General features: G+C 40.1%; 1 protein-coding gene across 1 annotated transcript in view; it reads right to left on the bottom strand.

Moving 5' to 3' along the window:
- The window catches only part of LOC122809329 (cyclin-dependent kinase 17-like), a gene marked incomplete in the record, with an annotated part of 1,699,239 nt that overhangs the window by 215,623 nt on the left and 1,460,705 nt on the right, over window positions 1-22,911 (bottom strand). Inside the window, 2 exon segments of the mRNA XM_044080731.1 lie at window positions 8,274-8,316; window positions 15,874-15,979. Coding sequence (XP_043936666.1) covers window positions 8,274-8,316; window positions 15,874-15,979 — 149 coding nt within the window.

The following is a 22,911-nucleotide window of genomic DNA, read 5'->3' as shown; positions in this document are numbered from 1 at the left end:
TGCTAAAAGGGCTTTTTGGTATATGTACTGCCAAAGCTCTGGTTAATTCAGTCCACCTCTGCCTGTAGGGTGACGTCCACTATTGTTACCTCCTCCTTTGTCACAAGGGTGTCAATTGCAGGGGTTTCCTGGTAAGAACTCTGTGGCCTTCTGAACCACATCTTCCCAGACTGCTGGTTCCTAGAGTAGGATTTCTAAGGCATGGAGAAGTGGATTCCTGCCACAGAGAGAGTCTTACCATCCTGCTGACTCCTGGTCAGTTTCTTTTACTTTAGCTCCAAACAGGGTTGACCCATCAGGGGGGCACTGGTGAATTAACCACTACATACACATCTTAGCCTTAGGATATCTAGATCCTTAATTACTCCCACTCCACAAATGACTTAGCCAATAGTTTCAACTTTAAAGTTTATGATTTATCGGCCTTCAAGAAGCTTGAGTGCTGCAACTCCATACTGATATTTTCTTCATTCCATTCATATAGCAGTATTATCATTAGAGGATATTAATAATCATCTTCTTCTGATAGTAAGCATAAAGTAAACTAGTGCAAGTAAACTTACCATAACAGCAGATGTTCGAATGACCACTGCTGCAATAGCATTAGCCTAGGATATAACAGATGGACAGTTTCCAAAACTATAGAGGTCCTTACACATGCCCAAATCGACAATCAGCTCGATCTGAGCTGAATAAAGAAAGAGATTTGGGTGAAAAGCCCTTCCGAGCTTTCATGCCAACAGACAGAGGGAGGCTGAGCATTGAAAGGACAATGCTAGGAACAACAAAAAAATAAATGTCCACAACCTTACATCAACAATACACCAGAAAGCAGGGTGGATGGAGGGATGGGAGCAGCTACTGCAGCAGTGATCATTCAAACATCTACTGTTATGGTAGGTTTACTTGCGCAACCGTACTGTCTTCTTCATATTGATCACTAGTACAAAAGCCTTAGCTATATGGATAGACTACCCAAGGTTAGTAAATTTGTGAGGTGAAGGAGAAAGGTCCAGGAGACCCTGGAGAATTATATTACCAAAGTCTGATCTAGACCTAGCGAAGGAATCATGCTTACAATACTTTGTAAAAGTATGTACAAAGGGCCAAGTTGCTGCTTCTAGAATACTTCTAGAATCCAACCATTTTCAAAAAGGCATAGATGAAGCCAAGGCCTTGGTAGAGTGGGCTTAGACCCTGCATAGAATAGGTTTGTTGTGGTGAGTTCAACAAAAGGTAATAAACTGTAACAATCATTTGAAAATAGTCTGCTTTAACACAGGTTGTTCCTTCTTCTTAGTTTCACAAGGGATGAACAATGAATCTGAAGATTTGAAAGATTTAGTTCGGTCAAGACAGCCTTGAGTTGTCTGTGGACATCCAAGGTATGCAGTATCATTTTAGGTTCAGAAATGAAAATGGGGAGATGGATAGTTTAGCTTTATTTAAACTTGGATACTACCATAATAGAAGGATTAGTTCTCAAGAAAACCCTGACTCTATGGAAAATGAGATAGGGTTGACTCATCAAAAGAGCTTGCAACTCAGATATCCTTCTTACAGAATTCAGATCAATGAAAAAACTATTTTCTATGTAAAAAAATATCAAGGCAGACAGATTAGCTAATTCAAATAGAGCATGTGTTAGCTTCCCTAACATAAAATTAAGATCCCATGGAGGGGGTCTCCATTTACCTTGGAAACCTCTTTTGCAAAACCCCTTTCAAAAACATTTTGACATGAGAATGCTTAGAAAGAGGAAAATCCATGGGCAAACGTGCTAAAATGGCCAATAAATGAACCTTGAAAGAGGAGTAAGAACGGGCATAGTAGAGTAAGTCAAAATTTACAACTAGCCACACATGGGTGCTGGTTAAGTTGCTGGCACCAATCACAAAAGCTTTTCCATTTGCTAATATATGATTTTCTACTGGCAGACTTTCTTGCCTCCATTAGTACCTCCTGCACATCTTCAGTAAACAGTTGCCTAAAGGAAATTAAGACTCTATCATCCAGGCAGTCAAGTGAAGTTGATGGGTGTTAGGATGTACCATCAAACACAACTGATCTTGTGTGAGTAGATCTCCTCTCTGAGGAAGCTTGTGGTAACTGCCCCAGGCCATTACCAAAAGAAGAGATCATCGAATCACAGAAGTTACTAGGCTATTGGCCTTGAGGCCCTTACAAGCCTAGCCAAGAATTTAGCCCATGTTCCGACAAGTCAGAAGCCGATGCCCCTGTCCAGCAGGGACACAGGTGGAATCCCAGGGGTGTATTTTCTGTTTCCCATCCAGTTATCCAGGTGGCACTTAAAAAGAGTTAATGAGGTACTCTGCTTGATGTGAAGCGGGAGTCTATTCGACAGAAGGAGTCTCTGGGACACATATCTGTCCCACCAAGTCCTACTGATGTCAAAGACCAGGTTGAGGTTGTGCGGGCAGGTTACTCGAGTGGAGCTTGACTTGAGGATCTACAGCAGTCCCATCAAGGCGGGGTCTGAGATTGCTTTGTATGCCAGACAGACATCACCTCTGAGGAGTCTGTAGGAGAGTGAACAGTGAGACAGGGCCTTTAGCCTATCTGTGTATGGTAGATGTTTGAGGCTCTGGATTCTCCTGGTGAGGAAACTTCGTGGTCTCTCCAGCTGCTGCATGTGCTTTGTGAGATACATGCCGAAAGGGGCATTCTACTCAATACTGAGTCTTATAAAGGAAGAATACAGGGATGCTATGACCACCTCATCCCTGGATGAGATACCCTTACTAATGAGGTGGGCCGTGTAGAAAACCTTCCATACAAAAGAGGCAACATGGTCAAAAGTCAGTTTGCTATCAACCTGAGTGCCCAAGTCCCTCACGACTGATTGCGTGCTTAGGACCTTCTTATTAATGTGATAATTTGTGGGTACGTCACTCTCCCCAAAGGGGATGATGATGCATTTTTTGGCATCCAGTTTAAGGCCATGTTTCTGGCACATGTTTGGGTGAGACCCTCTTAGAGGATGTCCACATCACTAGGGGAACTGATGACAGCGCCCAGCTTACAGACCTCTGTAAACTTGGTCAGCCATAGCCCATTGGTTCTGGCTTGCACCTCAGAAAAGTATATCCCAAACAACAGGGGCCTCAAGACCAATCCCTGGGGTACACATCTCATTATGGTTCGACTGGTTGAGGTGGCTTCCCTATTTTATACTAGGTGGGTTCTATCAGTGAGCCACTTTGCTACCCATCTGGTAACATACAGATTGCTGCCTAGTTGAGAGAGTGGGGAATAGTATCAAAGGCTTTAGCCAGGTCAAGGTAGGCGGTGTGCTCTGTCTTTCCCTCATCCATGACTTTGGTGAATGTCTGAAAGAAGTCTACCAAATTTAGCAGGCATGACCTCCCTCTGACGAAACCAAACTGTGAGATCAAGTGCTGGAGGTTGCCAATGTCCTTGTTAATGAGGTCCATGATAATCCACTCCATGGCCTTGCAGACCAGGCTAGTTAGGCTGATTTCCTGGATCGGTGGATGCTCCACCTTTGTGCAAAAGTATGACAGTGGCTGTCCTCCACTCGGCTGGGATGAAACCAGTACTTGGGCTTTGGTTGAATAGGGTGCCTAATGGTGCTGTAAGGTCCTGTCTGAGTTCATGTAGGATGCAGCCTGGGATGTTATCTGGTCCCATGGAGGCTATATTTTTTGCCTTTGAGATGGCAGTGATGACTTGCTCCCTAGGGATAAGGGGAGGGGCGCAGGAGCAGGGGATGTCCTGATTTACTGATGTGGGGGAAAGAGGGGTGGCGTTTTCACCCATCTACCAGCAGGTTGGCTATATCTATGGCATTTGGGTATGTGGTGTCCTTGACCACCAGTTCTGAGTAGATCTGGGTGCATCCCTTGTGTTTGCGGACATATGCGAAGAAAGCCTTGTGATTGTGGCTAGTTTGGACTCGAAGTTTGCTTTGGAGGATTTTACTAGTGCTCTTACTTGCTTGTTCAGACTAAGGAGAGATTAGGCACCTGCTCCTTCTTGGTCCTGGACAGCAGTTTTTTTTTCCTTTTACTATAGAGTTTATTTATTGCAGATGTCCACCAGACAGGTTTACTCTTCCTTAAGGAGGATGATTTTGTCCTGTCGGGTATTCTGGATTACATGCAGCTACACAAGTGCTTGTAGTACTTTGTGCAGGTTTGAGCAATGTGCCAGTTCCTATGTAGGGGGAGGGAGCGGTGAAACTGTTTATACCTTCCCTCAGGAGGCTGTAATCAGCTTTCAAGAAGTTTTTTTGTTTGACCCTATTCTAGGGGGTGGTCGGGAGAGATGGTGACTTCAAAAATGACGGATCTGTAGATGGATCTTACTCTGGAGGATGACACTGTAGGGATACTGCAGTGGTTACTTATGTTGGTTAATACCACGTCCAAGATATTTTCATCTCTTGTGGGGGGGGGGGGGTCAGCCAGCTGGTCCAAGGCATTTCCATTGATGAAATCAAGGAATCTCTGAGCATTTGTATTTTGGCATAAGCAGTTCTTCCAATCTATGGTTGGACAGTTAAAGTTGCCCAGGATCAGGGTAAAGGGTTGAATCTTGATAGATTTGAAGAGGTCCAGATAGGTGGAGTGGGCATCTTGATTCAAAGTTGGGGGCCTGTAGCTAGCTACAATTTGAATAGGGGTCCTGTCAATGGTTAATTGCACCTAGAGTGTCTCCTGTGCGTCATACTGTTTACCCAGCTTGGAGGTGTGTTATGTCGTTTATATATATTGCAACTCCACCTCCTTTTGCTTTGCTACCCATGGTTTGGGGTCTGAATGTATGATAGGATGAGTAACCTGGTATGGCTGAGGTACTCTCCACAGCTTTGAACCACTGAGTCAGAAGGAAGTCACCAAAATTATCTTGGAGGATTCTTTCAAAGTACCATGGTATCTTTAGAAGTACCATGGATATCAGTGGAAAAGCATACAAGAACATTTCTGTCCAAGGAAAAGTAAAGGAATCTGTCTTCCAGGGCTTCTTGCATGGAGTCCTGGAGCAGAATCGTGCCAACTGATTGCTCAGACAGGAGGCAAATAGTTCTACTTGAAGAACTTCCCAAAGATTAATCAAATTTTTGATAATTTTCTGATCTAGTTTCTATTTATGAAAACCTACTCTTGTGCTGCTCAGCCTGTCTGCCCCACACTTTTGTTCTGATGGAATGTAGGATTCCTGTACGATAAGATTTAAAGATATTTGCTACCTCCATCAAGTGGTTTCTCTTCTGACAAACCTCAGCACTGAGATTTTAAAGACGAAGGCTATCGGTGTTGGGACCAAAGGGACTTCAGATTCTACTGTATCTTTCTCATGTGGAGTACTGCCAGGAGTACCATGAGAATCCGAGATTTTATGAGACCCAAAATCATGAGATACTCCCATACAGTGACTGAAGTTTGAGTGGAAATATTTGAAAAAACATAGATATAACATCTGTTTTTTTTCCCTGTGGAAGAGAATCTCTTTGAACTGGAGTGTCTAGCTGACAACCCAGGAATGCAATCCTGTGAGAATGAGTAAATAAAGAACTTTTGAATGTTCTCTTGGAACCCTAGCTTATGTAAGAGATCTCTCAGCTAAGTGACATATTCTTTACACTTTTGAAAAGGATGCAAAGATAAGCAAGTCATCTACAAATGGAAACATGTGGACACCCTGTAGTCTGTAATGAGCTGTAACTGGAGCTAGACACATTGTGAACTCTCTTGGTGCAGTGAGTAGTCCATAGGGTAAGGAAGAGAACTGACAATGTGATCCAGACACACAAACACTTAAGAAGGGCCTGAAGTCTGCATGAATAGGGATGTGATAAGCATCTTTTAAATTTAGTGTTACTAGGAAATATGAATGAGGAAGAACACGTAACAGATTGTGAATTGACATCATTCTGAACTTGGGCACTATCACAAAGAGGTTTAGGAAACAAGGATCCAGATATGGTCTCCAAGCATTTCCTTTCTTTGGCCCTAAAAAAAAAAAAAAATCAGTGAATAAAAACTTTTCCTCACCTGGGAAAGCTGGGTGTATCATTCCCTGAGATCGCATGTGATGAAGAACATGTGAAAATAAAACAGTCTGGTTTGGCGGCTGATAATTTTGTCCCACTGTCATCTGTAGTCTTGATGAATAATCTTCAGAATTCATTTGTCTGAAACTATGAGATGCCTGAAAAGTGGAAATTCGACTTTCTGAAAGGGAAAGTTGGCTGGGGGGGGGGGCAAGGTCACTTAAACAGTCATTTTTACTTGGACAGTCCTTGGTTTTTTTAAATCATTTTAGAACCCCCGTCCCCCTTGCCACTTCTTCATAAAGGCCTGTTAACCTGCATTTTATAGACTGTATTTTTTTTGCCAAAACTAGATGAGGTTTACAGAATCCCTTAGAAAATCTGGAAAAGGAGAACTGAAAAATCTTAAAGAGATTCCCTGCATCAACTTACCCCTTTCATCACACATTTTGATTACCTCTGCAGCAGACTAAATCTCTATCAAAAGGAAAATTTAAAATCTTATTTTTTTTTACATAATCTCAGAGATTCTGAAAATTCAATCAGGCAACCCTCCTCAAAAAAGTACCAGTGGTCATAGCCCTGGAAGAAATATTAACTGATCCATATACACACTCCTGTAAACAATGGGTAGTGACTTGTATGACTGAAGAAACTAATCAATTAAATCAGAGTTTTCCTCACAAGAAGAAACAGCAGACAAAACATTCATCACACTTTCACAATTAGTCAGATTAAACTTTAACATATTCGTGTGACAATTCAAAATCCTGAAAAATCAAAGTTGCAGAAGCATACCATTTCCCCCAAACTTATCAATCATCTTCCCATCCTTATCAGAAAAGTAGGAATGAAATTAACTAAACGTTTTTGTGGTTGGAAGAAGCACTGACCACAGAAACGGTAGCTTGTTCCATGATCAAGCCAAAAATGTTGCCAGGGAAAAACCAGCAATAAAAGATGGTAAAATAAAAAGTCTTTACTAGTCACTTTTTTCAGACAAAAGAACAGTAAAAAGATGTTTAAGCACTTTGCCAGCCCCAAAAAGGAAAATAAGCAGAATGTCTCCACAGATAAAATGATTTTCAACTACTTTAAACAATTTTTAAATTGACTGGAAAAAACCTTGCTCTCCTTTAAAAGTAACAATATATTCTGGTGACAGTCTGTTAAAACACAAACTCTTAGCTTAAAAATATTAATAAACAAATAATTTTTCAAATGGAGGGTTTTTACCCAAAGGAACTTACCTGACCAGCAAATAAACAGCACAACCCAACCATTAAGCCTCAAAAGCCTCAAAGGAGAATGCTCTTCGAAGGCAGGACAGTTCCGAATGGCTTGAATTTCTTTTTATTCAGCTCAGCTTGAGCTGACTGATGGTTTGCGCATGTAGAAGGTGTCTTGAAGCTTTGGAAGCTGGCCAGCTGTTATATCTTATGCAGGATATAACCCATCTAAGGCTATTGCAGCAGTGATCAATAAGATGAACATGCTAATTTCTTAACCTTGGAAAATGTTGTGTAACTTACGTAACTTTTTTTATATTAATATTTATTTTTAGTATTAGGCTCTCTGACCTATTGTTTGTTCCCTCAACAATATGTTTTAGACACCATATTTCAAACAGAATTGGGTCAGACACTGTCAGACAGGTAGTGCTCACCTCTAAGTAATCTGTTAAAAAATTACACAGTGTAACAACAGTTTTGAAGCCTTTCTGAATAACGCGGGCTTTACAAGGGTAGATGAGATGGGCCTGCAATCCTGTATGCTGCCTAGCCTCAGCCTTTGTCACCTAAAGCTACCCAAACACCAATTTGTATCCCTCACAATGACTACAGTGAAGCTGTCTGATAAGGCTGATCCTTCCTTAAAAAAAGAAAGGTCTTCACAGCGTAATGTGAAGTGCCATAAAAACCATAGGATGCAGAGGGTTGGGTTCAGTCGTGGGTATAACCAAAGGCTTGAAAGTCTGGATTAAGATGATATTAAGCAAATAAGTAACACTGAAATGAGTTATTTGTTACTCTGTCAAACACTTTACTGAAAAATACTAGCCTTTACAGTATTTCATTAACAATTCACAGTTCTCAGTGTCTACTCTGCCAAAATCACTTACTGTAAACAGTTCAAAACATTAAGCTTTTCTTAAATGAAATATTATAAGTAACCAATCCTAGGTTGGGTGACAAAGAGAAATGTGTAATCTATGCAGATATAACTGAGACTTTACCTGTAGAAGTTTTGAAAGCAGATCAAGCCCATCATTATCTAGTCTGTAAAGAGAAAGTTATTAAAATCTGAATATGGGGTCAACACAATATTTTAAACAAGACAACATTAAGAAGAAAATATTAAATCCCAGGGCAAGATTCAATAAAGCCTACACTAAGTGTACATGACAGAACATTTTAATCACATTTTTGGTGCTTTCTAGTCACTCCAAAATATTACACTAAGTGTACATGTAGTCTACACTTTGCGGTAACCTTTATGAATCCCTGTCTATATTCAAAGCTGCAATATCATCAGCAGGAAAACTAAAATTAGGAGGAATAAGGTGAGTGTTATGTCTGTTCACTCAAAACAGTGCACACTTAGTGTAGGTGTTACTGAATCCCGAGGCTAATGTTTTCCGGCTCTGTAGAATTGGATTAGATTGTTATATCATGGCACTTTTGAATTAAAAAATGTATTTTATGAAAATGTACAACTGTGTAATGCACTTGTCATAAAAGCAGGTCTTCAAGGAAAGGTTAATAACTGTAATTTTTTGCCAAATTTTTATTATATTTTTCAATGTTCAACAGAAAAATAAAAAACAAGCAAGTGGTTCACCAGGTAGCGGAAATATACAAAGAAAACTTACTCTAGTTAAAGAAGAACAATGCCCTATTGTTTTACTTTCCTCAATCTTTTATTCTCATTTGCCCTTCCTTTCAAGTAAAAGTACAGAAAAATATCAATACAAAATGTAAATATAACAGTTCCATGATCATCTGTTTTTGGCCATTAACACTTGCTTCTAGTATACTGCAAAGTCTACACCTTAAAAAAAAAAACTCATGGCCTTCAAAATGGAGCTCTTGTCATTCAGGAGCCTACATCATGATTACTTACAGACTGTAGTTTTACATTAAGCACCCATCCCAAAACTGACATCATTACAGCAAATTTCCCCTTCCCTTCCCTTCCCTTCAAAATTTGCACATAAACACCCACAATGTGATGTCATGGAGTAATTTTTTTATCATGCTCTAGAAGGGCAGGAACTTTTTTTTTCTTCTCCAATATTTTGTTATAGGACATTGTGATAGCTAAGCAAAGGTACTTTTCAATGGTATAGTTAACAAAAGATTTTAGTTTTATATATATATATATATATATATATATATATATATATATATATATATATATACACACACATTTTTTTTTTTTTTTTTTTTTTTTTTACACACTGCTTTTTTTTTTACATCCTTGCAAGAGGCTTTCATTTGTTTAGCTAGGAACTAAACCTCTCAATATATATGTAAGCAAGACTAAGCCAGTATTGCCTTTCTTAATTTGTTTTGATAAAAATAGAAGACAGCAATGATGAGGAACATTTTTTTTCAGTAAAGTCTCTTTTAGATGCGCTTCATTTAATTGCAAAATCTGGATTATCAAGCATATTGACAATGTGAGGGTTTAAAACTAGACAAGACTGCATCATAATTTTTTTTTCGTTTTTTGCTCCCTCGTTTATTAGTAGTAAATGGAGACAGACTGCATCAATCCCTAGACTACAAAAAACAAGTTGTTACCAGCTCATGGCCTTAATCCTTTACGCTAAATGCTAGGCCTCATCATGACATCTCAGACACGGTTTCCATTTTGTACCATACAGTTTAACTGGAATGCATCAGTGATATGAATGGAGAATTTCTTGCACTGTACATATTCCCTTGTGTTAGTGTCTTGAGCAGTACTTACTACTGCACTCTCCCATGCTTTTTTCCTGCATCCTTTGTACATGCAGCAAATTGGTGACTTTGTGAAGTGGTAATGGATGTTGTTTCTCACTGACTTTTACATAACATGCACTTGTATTCCTCTTTCCTATGTTTATCTCAGACATCAAAAATGTGCTGTTGTCATCCAGTTCATAACAACTGATAACTGAAACAAACATTATGAAAAAGTGAGCAACGGCTAGGGCACAGTAATGTAAGAAATCTGTCATCTCTCAATAACTGATACTAATCACTTCAAATATAACAGAGCTGCTGGGTGGAAAGGAGTGTAGAAATTAAACACTCCTATTCTACTCCCTTAAAAGCTCACTTATGTAAGCCACATGATGCCTTTATTCATTCATTCATTCATTCTGTAATGTGTAATTTAGATTCACATTAGTTTTGTCCATGGTTTCAGATGCTTTTTGACAGAGCAGTAGCCCTAGGTAATGTCACCTTTTGATACCCCTCAACCTGAAGTTGAGGAACAAAATAAATAAACAATACTTGTGTACAGATTGCCTCTTTGCTCACACCAAGTGTTGTGATAAATTGCAGCAAACAGCTACCCTGCTTCCTTGCTACAGTCCACTGACGAAAAGTAAAAACAGATTATCTTCAGACCAGACAAAAAGTTACTAGGTATCAGCGTAACAGCTCTTTGTTAAGCTGGAGCTCTTAACTGCAGTTCCTAACACACAAACACTGACAACAGGAGTGCCATTTAAACATCTGGGAATTGAGATTAGGGTTGCTTAAATAACTGCAAGTATTGTTGCAGGGACCAAGTGGCACCTCATCTCCAGTGTTGATTATACCGTCTCAAAAGCCTGCATCTAGGGCTGCTGCCCCCTTTGTCCCACCCTTGTTACAGCTTTGCTTTTGAGCCTTCATGAAAATCTTGTTAAATGCATATTTAAGGCACATAAGTTATCTGTTGGTAGTCCTTTAAAATGGCATTTCTGGATTGTTTTCTTTTCAAATTATATAGTATATCTTGTATGGTTAAGCCCCAAAGATAAAAGCTCTACGTTTAGGTGACTTCTTCCTGAAATCATACTGATGTTGCCAAAACATTTCCTCTGTAGCACTTCGGAATGTTTTAGACTGCAGTGTACTTAATAAATTGTGTATTTACTATATTCTTTTTTTCACTTTCCTCACAATCAAACATTAGGTGTGTATGCAATTTGTAATTTTTTTTTGGAGGGGGGTAGGGAATAAGGAGCCATGTTGTTATATATGTCCAACAGCAACAAATTAAAATATGTTTCTGTGTTCAGTCTTGCTTTCAGTTTCATCCCAATCTGACATCAGAGTGGTACACAGAAGATGGCTGTCTTTTGGAGGCAGAGTTGAAGAGGCATGTTGCACATGTGCTTGACAGAGTCATTTGAAGTAAGAGTGTGACCATTTGTGCTTTCATCCCAATCAAACACGAGAAGGTGATTTTTTTTTTTTTTGGGAGGGGGGGGCTGAAACCTCATAAGCATTTATCTTCTTACTTTATTGTGATCTAACTTTTTGTCACCATTTATGTCTTCCACAAATAAATGAATGAATGAATCAATCAATCAATCAATGAACGAATAAGAGTGAATTTTCCTTCTTTGCTCTCTTTTTTGGTTAGTAGATCAAAAGGTTGGAAGATAGCTCTAAAGTGCTCCTTGAAACATCTATAATCCCACGCTTTAATTTTATATATTTTTTCACAGATACTAGGGTGCGCTGAAAGGATGCAGTAAAAACCAACATGAAGAGCAAAGACAATTACTTTCCTTAACCATGATACTTGTTCAGGCTGTCATTCATAGGATCACAGGAAATCCATGGCAACTGAATCTTATGACCACTCATTCCTTGTTAGCACTCACCCTTAAACCATAGCCCCTGTCTCAAGGAGGGCCAGGTTGGTCAAGACCAGTGTGAATATGTGACTACCCATCCAATCACTCGAGTCCTATTTAAAGGAAAATAGACAATCATACTGCTTAATTTGCAGAAGTAGTACGTTCTAGATGTTAGGAGGTGTTGCATAATGAACTTCTCTCCCCAAATTGTTTAATTTACTTGCTGGCGAATATTTAGAGTCTTTGTTCTGGTGTTTGCGAGACTATGCCATCTGTGTCATTAAAAGCATAGCAGAGAATGCACAGACATGCCCACAGGGGTCTATAATATATAATGCATAAATGACAGTGATTCTAGTATTTTAGAGTTTCAGGCCAGTGATCTTAATTAGGAACCTCTGGAGGACTTTCTAGTTGTTTGATTTATCTAATGATGTATTTCCCAAAGGAGGCGGCGTACTCCACTGGCCTAATTAATGCTGAATACAAAGAAGCAATGCCCTTTCTGGATCTGGATGTCATTCCTTTAGCAATTATCTGAACTATTTAGAAGGACTTTCTGACTACTGCCATTACATGATGAGCAAAGGAAAAGGAATTATCAATCCAGGTTTCAAAGTCCCCAATAGTCTCATTTTGAAATGGGATATTGCTTACTGCTTATGCTGCATGCTGGGGGAAAGAGTTGTCTAACAGACATAACAGTGCACATTTTTGCATGTAATTCAAGCCGATTTTTAGTACACCAGCTATTTATGACAGTAAGTTCTTACTGAAAGGTTTTGGCATTAGAGGGGGCGTTGACGATGACTCCCAGTTTGCTGTCAACTGCAAACCTCATTAGCCTGAGGACTTGGTTCAATGTCTGAAGATCACAAATGTAAAAGCCAAATGAAAGATGTCCCAGTACTGAACACAATGGGACATGAACAGTTCCCTTCATGCTCTCTGATGAGGCATTTGTCACCTGCAGTGTATGACTTCTGTCTTTTAGCTAATTTGCTAACCATCTTATCCCACAGAGGTGTATTTTTAATACGTTAAGCCTGCTAGCTAAATTAACATGGGGGGGGGGTGATGTGAAACAAATTAGCTAAGTTAAGGTACACTGTGACAGCAGCATGACCACTTCAGCAACCTGTGCTTCCCTTCTGAAGTTGTTAACCTAATTTGTTAAACATACTCCACCATTGACAAAGTCAAACTGCTGTGAGTTTAGTCTATGACTTTCATATTGTAGTTTATCAGGTCAGTTATAATATGCTCCATGGCTTTTCAAATGAGATTCCTCTGGCTGATGAACCTGTAATTTCTGTGGTCAGTAGTAGGGCCACCCTTTTGTATTGGCATTACTACTCTGCTGTGCACCAAACCTCAGGAAAACAGCTTGTGGCTAACCTTTTTTTTTACTAATTTTTATTAAACAGCCAGATATATTGTAAGGTCCCATGGAGGAAGTGTTTTTAGTCTTAGAGATCACCTTCAGTACATTATCTTTACTGTTAATGGGGAGTTTGACAAACTCAGGGCTATGTGAACTTTGGATTGCAATCGCTGCTGTAACATCCATACTCTTGTTTGCTAATATGTTGACACTGCAATCTGTTAACATACCAGCAAACAAATTCAGAGTATGTGGTATCATTTTGAATAAATTCAGAACAATGCTGGGTGTTGCATCTTAGCTTTCTAACACTGCTCAAGAACAGTTTGTAAAGGTCTCTAGGTTCAGATGTTAACCTGCGTTCATGTTTGCTTTAGTAATGGTATTTTTCAAATTTTAGTCACATTTCCAATGTTACCCTTGATGTGCTTTTTTTTTTTTTAGTTTATGCTGGTGGATCACCAGGGTGGTTTGCTTTTAATTTCCTGTAATATTCATATTTGGTTGGGGCTGCCAGTTTTACACAGTTATCAAAGTGGGCATATAACTCTTGTGTGAAACTACCTGCTGTGGTAATGTAGGGGCTGATGGTACTAAGTGTATTTTGAAACTTTGTCACACAATTTCATGAACTCAGTACATCTGAAATCCTTAAATTCCAGCACACTAGTTTCAGTGTTTACAGACTTTGAAGGTGAAAGTCCCTAGTTTATAACTTGGCTTAAATGTGGTATGAGACACCAGAGGAATGCTGCATGAAGGGACTATAACTGTAAGGACTAGGTCAAGAATATTATATCCTTTAGTGGGTTTGTTATCAATCTGGACAAGACAAGTTTTACTTATTAAATCTAACTACTTTTAGGCATATCCTACATTAGAGGTATAGGTACTTCAGTTCACTGAGGGTTAGTTAAAGTCACTGCAGACTGACCTTCCATATTCTTTTAGCAATTCATAGGTTCATAGCTTAATATTTGATTTCTAGTCTAATGACCTAAGGGACTTTTTAAGCCTAGACATGCTTTCCAAAGGTATACCAGGCATTTTACAGTGGGTATAACTTGGGTAATAGCAGTCAAACATTTACATGCAACCCTGCACTGGATCAAAATGTTGGAAAAACAATCTCAAAAATGCACCTCAAAACTAGAACCCCTCATGGCTTTGGTTTAATTCACTTATTTTATTTTATCCAATGTTTTTTACAGTGTTGTCTGGTGTAAATAGGGTGCTTTAAAAGGATGCAGGAAAAGCTGAAGTGTAATGCAGAAATACCGTGAAAGGTTAAAAAAAAAAATAAAAAAAAGTAATCTTAATTATGTAGGGAGGCTTGATGAGGATCCAGGGAGTTGAATCACAAGAGGGGGGAAGGGAGTTGTGGTCAGTGTGTGATGGAAACCTTTAGCTAGTGTGCCATTTTACCTTAGGCTGATACTGGGTACTGCTACTACACCTCGTTTAGAAGCTCTACTATGCCACCGTACCAACTGTACCCCATGTTTTCCATGACTGCAGTGTAGTACTGAAAGAACAGCTGCAACCAGGTTATTATGCCACACATTTTACAGTGGGTAGAACTTGGGTAATAGTGCCAGGCAAGTTCTTGGTGTTGCTGTGGAGGTCATCCTGGCTTTCAAATTTTTGATAAGTTAGTGTTAATGAAAGTTTATACTTTTCTTGCAGTATTTATAGTTATGATTTGGGTTGCATATATCTAAACACTGATTCTTTTGAGGATTTCAGTATTACTACTGGAAACTTGTTGATTGGTTGGGCCTAGGGCATTATTTCTTATGAATATGTACAGTACATATTGCATCAAGATCGTTTGCAATTAAGTACAACAGCTAAGACTACATATTCTTTAAACAACAACCTGATTCTGTTTTAATCACTGAACGTTATATTGATGACTTAATTGCATTTTAAAAGTGAAATTACTTTTTTTCAAAATATTGCAAACATATATATTTCTGTGGTTCATTTTCTGTTATTTCAATTTCTGTCTTATACTGAGATATTAGAACAGTATTTCTCTACTAAAATGATTTATATGTATGGAGCATTTCGCCCTAGACCTCCAGTGAAAATGGGCCTTGAAAATAGGCTCAGCTGGCCTATTCCAGTAAACAACTGTATATATAAATAAATAAATAAAATCCCACAAACTCAGCAATGAAGCAAGACAGAACTCCCAAGTACTACATAACAGCAACACCAACTACTGTGCCTGCGCATAACCTTATACAGCCCAAAACTTAAGATGCACTCCGGTCAGTAGGCCAAGATGATGCCTATGCCACCCGCATCCTGAATATAAATGGGACAAGTGAGAAAACACAAAGGCGATGTGCCATGATAATTTTCTGATGGCGGTTGCACTCTACATTTCAAATAAGGGACAGCAGTCTGACTGCGAAGTTTTCTGTTGAATACAACTAGTGCAGCTCACTGCACACATGTAGAAGAGGGGGAAAGATCCAGCTGACATACAAGCCAGCCATTAATCTATTATATAATGAAAACTGTACATAGAATTGTGTGCGATTCCAGCTGTTAAAGACATCTGCATTGAAGCAATTACTTGTACACATACCATACCTGGAAACATGGTTTGAGAGATGTTCTGGACGGTACTTGGGATAGTTATAGCCTTTAAACTCCTCATTTGACATTATTCCAGGCCATGTTTCCTCAGAGGGAGTGCCTGAAAACAGAAATTATTACTGCTTATAATATCAAGCCTTATAACAACAATGTTAACTCTTCCAGCCAACAGTACTCATGTTAAAGTCAATCAGACAGCATGTTTAATTTACTCTCTTCAAAGAATATACAAGTCAACTTACATGAAAACAGTTCATGCACATGTAAACAATAACTGTAATAAAAAACCCTGGTCACATTTGTAGCAAAAGGTTACAGACTGTTACAGTAACCTAGATGAGATTTCCTAACATCATACTTGTACTGGACACCATAATTTATGCAAAAAAATTGCCAAAAAGTTATCTTAGCAGTTTTTTTTAATGCATTTCCCAAATGTGAGGCAGCAGAGTGGTGCACGGATTAGTACTGCTCCTTCACAGAACCTAGGCCTCTAGTTCATTTCCTGGCTAGAATGTCTTCTGTGCTGTGTTTGCATGTTATCCCCATGTCTTCATAGGTTGGTACTAGGCTATCGGCCCTAGGGCCTATACAAGCCTAGCCATAAGAATTCCCTGGCTATTTCTTCCTACAATATTTACTTCCCTGGACCCCTGTTTAGCAGGGCGACTGACGTGATCCCCTGGGTGAATTTCCTATCTCTCATCCAATCGTCAAGGTTCCTTTTGAAGAGGACCAAAGAGGCACTCTGCTTGACATGTATGGGCAGTCTATTCCAGAGTCTGGGGAGTCTCTGGGGCAAGAACCTATCCCTCCAGCATGTTTTGTTCATTGTGATGACAAGGTTTAGATCCCTGCAGCGTGTGGCTCTGAGGGAATGGGATTTTTTTAAGTGTAGCATGTCCAACAGCTCTGTTTTTGACATGGCCTTGTATGTTAAGCAGAGATCGCCTCTGAGTAGACGATACGTGACAGAGTATAGCTGGAGTTTTTTTTAGACAGTCAGCACAGGGCATCTGCTTTAGGCCTGTGATTCTTTTAGTGAGGTATTTCTGCGGCCTTTCCAGTTGTTGCAGATGTCTTGAGAGGTACATACCAAACGGGTCGTTGTATTCTATAATGGGTCTAATGAGGGATGAGTACAGTGGGACAATGACCTCCTTTTTTCTGGATGAAAAGCCCTTACTGATGAGGTGTGCCACACAGAAGGATTTCCTGATTTTGTGGCGATGTGGTTATCGAAGGTGAGACCACTGTCCACCTGTGTCCCTAAGTCTCTTATCACACTTTTGGTGTTCAGTGTATTGCCACCTATGTGGCAATTCATGGGTACATGTTTTTTCCCAAAGGGGATGACTATACATTTCTTGACATTGAGCTTGGGCCCATGGCTCTGGCACCAAGCATCTGTTTCTGTAAGGCCCTTTTGTAGAATATCCACATCATTTGAGGATTCAGTAATGGCTCCCAGTTTGCAGTCATCTGCAAACTTTGTTAGCCTGAGTCCCTTAAGTGGTGGCCTGTACTTCAGAGAACTAGATGCCAAACAAGAGTGGTCCCAGGACTGAACCCTGAGGTACTCCACTTGTCACTTGTCAGGAGCAGGATTTGGAGTCGGCTACTTTTACAGTGTGGGTTCTGTCAGCAAGCCAGTTGGCAACCCATCGAGTGATGTAGGGATTAATGCCCAGCTTAGTAAGTTTATCTATGATTCCAGAGTATGGGATGGTGTTGAAGGCCTTGGCGAGGTCCAGATAGGCTGTGTGGACTGCCTTACCCTCATCCACAGCTCTGGAGACTGATTTGAAGAAGTCAATCAGGTTCAGGAGACAAGATCGTCCCTTCACGAACCCAAAATGAGTGGGGTCCAGTGTTTGAAGGTTGCCAATGTCTTTGTTTATATGTTCCATGATAATACGTTCCATGGCCTTGTAGATCAGGCTCTTCAGACTGATGGGGCAGTAGTTCCCTGGATCCAAGGTGGATCCCCCCCTTGTGGAGTGGGATAACTGTAGCTATGCATCACTCAGTGTGCACGAAGCCTGAGGTGAGGCTATGATTAAACATGACACTTAGGTGAGGTGCCAGTTCATTTTGTAGTTCATGTAGTACACAGCCCAGGATGTCATCTGGTCCCATAAATGCTGCATTCTTAGCTTTGGACAGTGCATTTTTTACCTGTGTGGCCGTTATTACCGGAATTTGGCAATCTTTCGGTACTCAGATGGGTCCTTTAGGGGGTAAGAGGGGAGTGAAATTGGCACTGAATCAATCTGCCAGGATATTGACAATATCCTTGGGATCAGTATATTTAATGCCATTCTGTTGTAGCTCAGAGCAGATCTGAGCATTGCCATTTAGATTCTTGACATAGCTATAGAATGCCTTGTGGTTGTCTTTGAAATCTTTGGCAATTTTATTTTCGTAACTAGCTTTGGAGGATTTTATGAGGGATCTTAGCTTCTTACTGAGGCTGGTAACGGAGTTTTTTTGCATCCTGGGATTTTCCTCTTTTCTGCAACAGTTTCTTCCTTTTGTTGTACAGTTTGTTTATGGGAGGAGACCACCAGATTGGCTTCCTTTTTTTGGAGGAGAGCATCTTGGTTCTATTTGGGATGGCACGATTCATGCACGAGTGGATATGCTCGTACAGTGCCTTAGTGGAGGATTCAGCAGTCGAATGTTCAGCTCCTGTTTGCATGGCTGTCATGAAGTTTGTAACTTCTGACTTGAGTAGCATGAAGTTGGCTTTGGAGAAGTTTTTTATGGAGGTTTCCTTACTGGGGGGTGCGGAGGGATTTGGATGTCAAGGGTGATTAGCTTATGGTCAGACCTGACCAACGAGGGGGTGACCATAGGTGTGGTGCATCGATTTCCAATGTTGGTAATTACCAGGTCTAGGATATTGGAGCCCCCGGTGGAATTATAGATTAGTTGATCCAGGGCATTGGAATTTATGAATTCCAAGAACCATTGGGCAAAGGTATTGGTACACAAGTAGTTTTCCCAGTTAACAGCAGGGTAGTTGAAATCACCCAGTATTACGGTGTTTGGTTGTATCTTAATATTTTCCAGTTAGTTTAGAAAGGTGTAGTGAGAATCTTGGGGCACGGTGGGGGATCTGTAGCAAGCTACAATTTGGACTGCAGTCTTACCTAGTGTTAGTTACACCTGGAGAATTTCAGATGCATTGTGCTGGGCAACTAGCCTGGTGGTGTGACTATCCTTGGTGAATATGGACACTCCTCCACCTTTAGTGTTTAGGTCCTGGTTTGGTGGCTGAAAGGTGTGGTAAGAGTTGTAGCCTGGTATTGCATTTCCTTTCATAATGCCAGATGTGCTGGCATGTTGACTAGTGGCACTAAACTGCCCCTAGGTGTGCCTGTCATTGTAAATATGTATGTTCAACAGGATGGTCTGGCAACCCAAACTGGTTTGGTTTCTACAATGTAGACCTTGCTTATGCGGACTGACTCTAGTCCCTATAACCCTAAATTAGACAAGCAGGTATAGAACGTGGAAGAATGGCTATAAAATGAGGCAACAAAAAACGCAAGCTAGTGAATGAAGATATTTCTGTCTCCTTCACGTGATCACTCTGACCACTCATTCTCAGCCAGGTTGTGAGGTGATCATAAAAGCAGCCATTACTGGAATTTTGCAATGCACTTAGTTATGCCCCCTCAATGTACTGTAATCACTTCAGGACTGAGGATGGGTCTGCCAACTGCCTCCACAAGGGGCATAGTCTCTCAGGCAGTCCCATACCCCTTTCTGAGCAAAGGGCTCCCACTATTTTATTGTTGTCCAAATGGGAAAGATTAGCAGGATACACATCTCACAATATGAATCCTCAACCTTTCCCTAGGAAAGGCAAGTTACCATTACCTCTTAATTCCACTCCCTTCCAGGATAATTCCTCCAGAGCCCAGACCACTGATAATACCCTAGTCAGCTGAGATACAGTAATGGGTCACCACATTATTTATTCTCAGTAACACGTATGCACAGAACACTTTCATATAATTACCTGTATAAAGACAATACATTTTCATGTCGTTATAGTAACTACGACTATATTTTTGCAAAAATTAAGAAAATCACCAACACATAGTATTTCATTCAAATACTGTCAGACTTAAGAGTACAGAAAAATTAAATTATAAAATATCACAAGCTTGTAAGGAAAAAGCAGATATGTATTAACATATCAGTTAATCTGTGAGGATGACTTCTCCAGTGGAAAAGTGCAGAGAATTTTCTCTTCTATACCCAGCTCTACATACTTCTGAACAAAGTCTTGTCACAAGCTTGGAGGTATAAGTTCCTCCTGCCAGGGTATGTGCTGATGTCACACATCAAGCTATGAGGCCATGCTCTGCAACCACTTCACTCAGACCCATTCAGATAATGTAGAGTAACCCAGTTCTGCACAATAAAGGCAATCCTCAAACAGGGGCTCAGAAAAACTCTCAGGGTCTTGCAAGTATGAAAATGCCTCCCAAAGCCAAGGTTGTGATAAGGTAGCCCCTTGACAGAGCCATCAGGTGCCAGTCAACCAAGTAAAGGAACAACTGGAGGACTTTCTCTTTAAAGTCCTAGAATATAATGGACAGCATACAGGTAAATGCACTGAGAATAGATTCCAAACAATAGAACATTCTAGTAAAAGTGATGCTACCCAAAGTAAATCATAGGAAGGAAGGGGGACTCCTCTGTGACTACAAGACAGTGACACACCAGAAGGCTTCTAACATATTCAGTGATGCCTTCCATGCACCTTGCTGTAGAAGTGGCTGAATCCCTAGAGAATCAGTGCACAAAATAAGATGCACTACTTATGCTTGCTGAAGTCATTCATGTCCATGGTGGGATGAAGGGTCTCATCCCCCTGAGAATCAAGATAAGACAGGAATAAAATTCTGATGTAAAATGCTTGCGACTAGGATTGTATCGGTGTGGTTTGGTTTAATTTATATAAATGTAAGATTGCCTATGTTGTAAGTAATGGTTTAATAAAGATGTTTCTTGTTTACAAAAATGCAGGAATTGAATAATTTATGGAATACTGCTTAGATTATATGATAATATAGCAATAGGTTCATAAGTTCATAGGTAGGTACTAGGCTATCGGCCCTAGGGCCTATATAAGCCTAACCAAAAAGGTTCCCTGGCTTTCGCCACCCAAGAAAATTATTTTCCTGTGCCCCTGTTGAGCAGTGCCGCAGAAGTGCTCCCCGGGGTAAATTTTCTACTTCCCATCCAGTCGTCAAGATTTTTCTTAAAGAGGGCCAATGAGGAGCTTTGCTTGACATGAATGGGTAGTTTGTTCCAGAGTATGGGAAGTCTCGGGGACAGGAATCTATTCCTCCAGCATGTTCTGCTTATTGTGGTGACAAGGTTTAGGTCCCTGGAGTGTGTGGTTCAGAGAGATTGGGATTTCTTTAAGTGTAGCATGTCCAAAAGCTCTGGGTTTGACATAGCTTTGTATGTTAGGCAGAGATCGCCTCTGAGTACGCGATATGCGATGGAGTAGAGCTGGAGTTTTTTGAGATGGCCTGCCTATGGCATCTGTTTGAGGCCGGTAATCCTCTTAGTGAGGTATTTCTGTGGCCTTTCCAATTGTTGTAGGTGTCTTGTGAGATACATGCAAAACGGGGCATTGTAGTCTATAATGGGTCTGATGAGGGATGAGTAGAGAGGAACAATGACCTACTTTTTTCTAGAGGAGAACCCTTTTGTGATGAGGTATATGTCAAGTATAATGTTTGTTATGTTAATATAGTTTGATTTCGTTTATATGAATGTAAATTTGCCTATGTCACAAGTGACAATTGAATAAAGGTGTTTGGAAAAAAAAAAAAAAGGCAGGAATAAAACTCCAGGCCTCATTCCAAATATGCACAGCCCTTACATTATTCTTAGGAAAAGGGCATAGTCCAAGACGTCTGCAGTGACTGCTTGGCCTCTCAGCACAGCTTTATGTGCAGGTGGATGCAACAGCATCATGATGTGGCTGGTCTGTCGATAATCATGCGCAAAACTCAATGGAGAAAGGTAATGGCTATCCAAGATGTGTAAAGGTTGGAGAACATGGACAGTAATACAAGACTGTGACTGCTACATCACTGGGACAATCCTCCTGGGAAAAATGACTAGGACAGCAGGAGAAAGGTAAGGCAGCCTGATGTCTGAGGTCCTCTTCAGCCTATGCGGAGATAAATTCTTCCCAGAATACAAAAATGGTATGGCCTAGAAGGAACAAAAGGAGCTCTTGGGAACAAGAAGACCTTCTAACATGCTCAACAGGTATTTATTCATTTTGGACATCCTCAACCAAGTCCTGGGAGGTCTGCGTTGAGAGAGAACTTACTCCATAAGATGACACGAAGAATATCCTGCCTGTATTACTCCATGAAGAGCAAAATCCTTAGTCAAATTATTATGCACAGGCTTAATTATAAGTCTGCTAATATAGCAACAAATTTAAATTAGAAGCCATACAGATGGCTACTAACTTTTTCTGAATCCTAGTGTCAGAAAGAGCTGCCGAGCTCTACAGTGATTGTTCATGTAGGAACAAATTATATAAAAGAAGATAACTAACTGTGCACTACTGCTGGTATAGCTATGCTACTACAGTACATACCGAGAAGGGTACCAATCTATCCTTTCAGCTACTATACAAAGAAAGCATGACTGGCACAACAGGAACACCAACAAGACAAATCCATATGCATCTAAACTATGTACACTTAAGAAATGGAATTTCTTACAGCATGAGAAGATTGACTGCAGTAACTATGTTTATGCCCCTGGTGGATTATATCACTGACCAGCTGAATGAAGACTTTTTACAAAATCTTTTCTCAATTAAATCCACTCAGGTTTTTAGGATATTCCAAAAACAGAAGCATTTCTGAAATTAGTCCATTGGGATTTTATATATGAATGCTAAAGTCTATCTAACCAAACTGATTTATTGAGAAATGACATAACTGACAAAATCGTATCATGGGAATTGTGACTGAG

This window comes from Protopterus annectens, chromosome 8.part0 (genome assembly GCF_019279795.1).
Source record: "Protopterus annectens isolate FY-2018-M chromosome 8.part0, PAN1.0, whole genome shotgun sequence".
Classification (NCBI taxonomy): Eukaryota; Metazoa; Chordata; order Ceratodontiformes; family Protopteridae; genus Protopterus; species Protopterus annectens.
The sequence above is the reverse complement of the archived record's forward strand: the minus strand, read 5'-3'. Positions and strand labels throughout refer to the sequence as shown.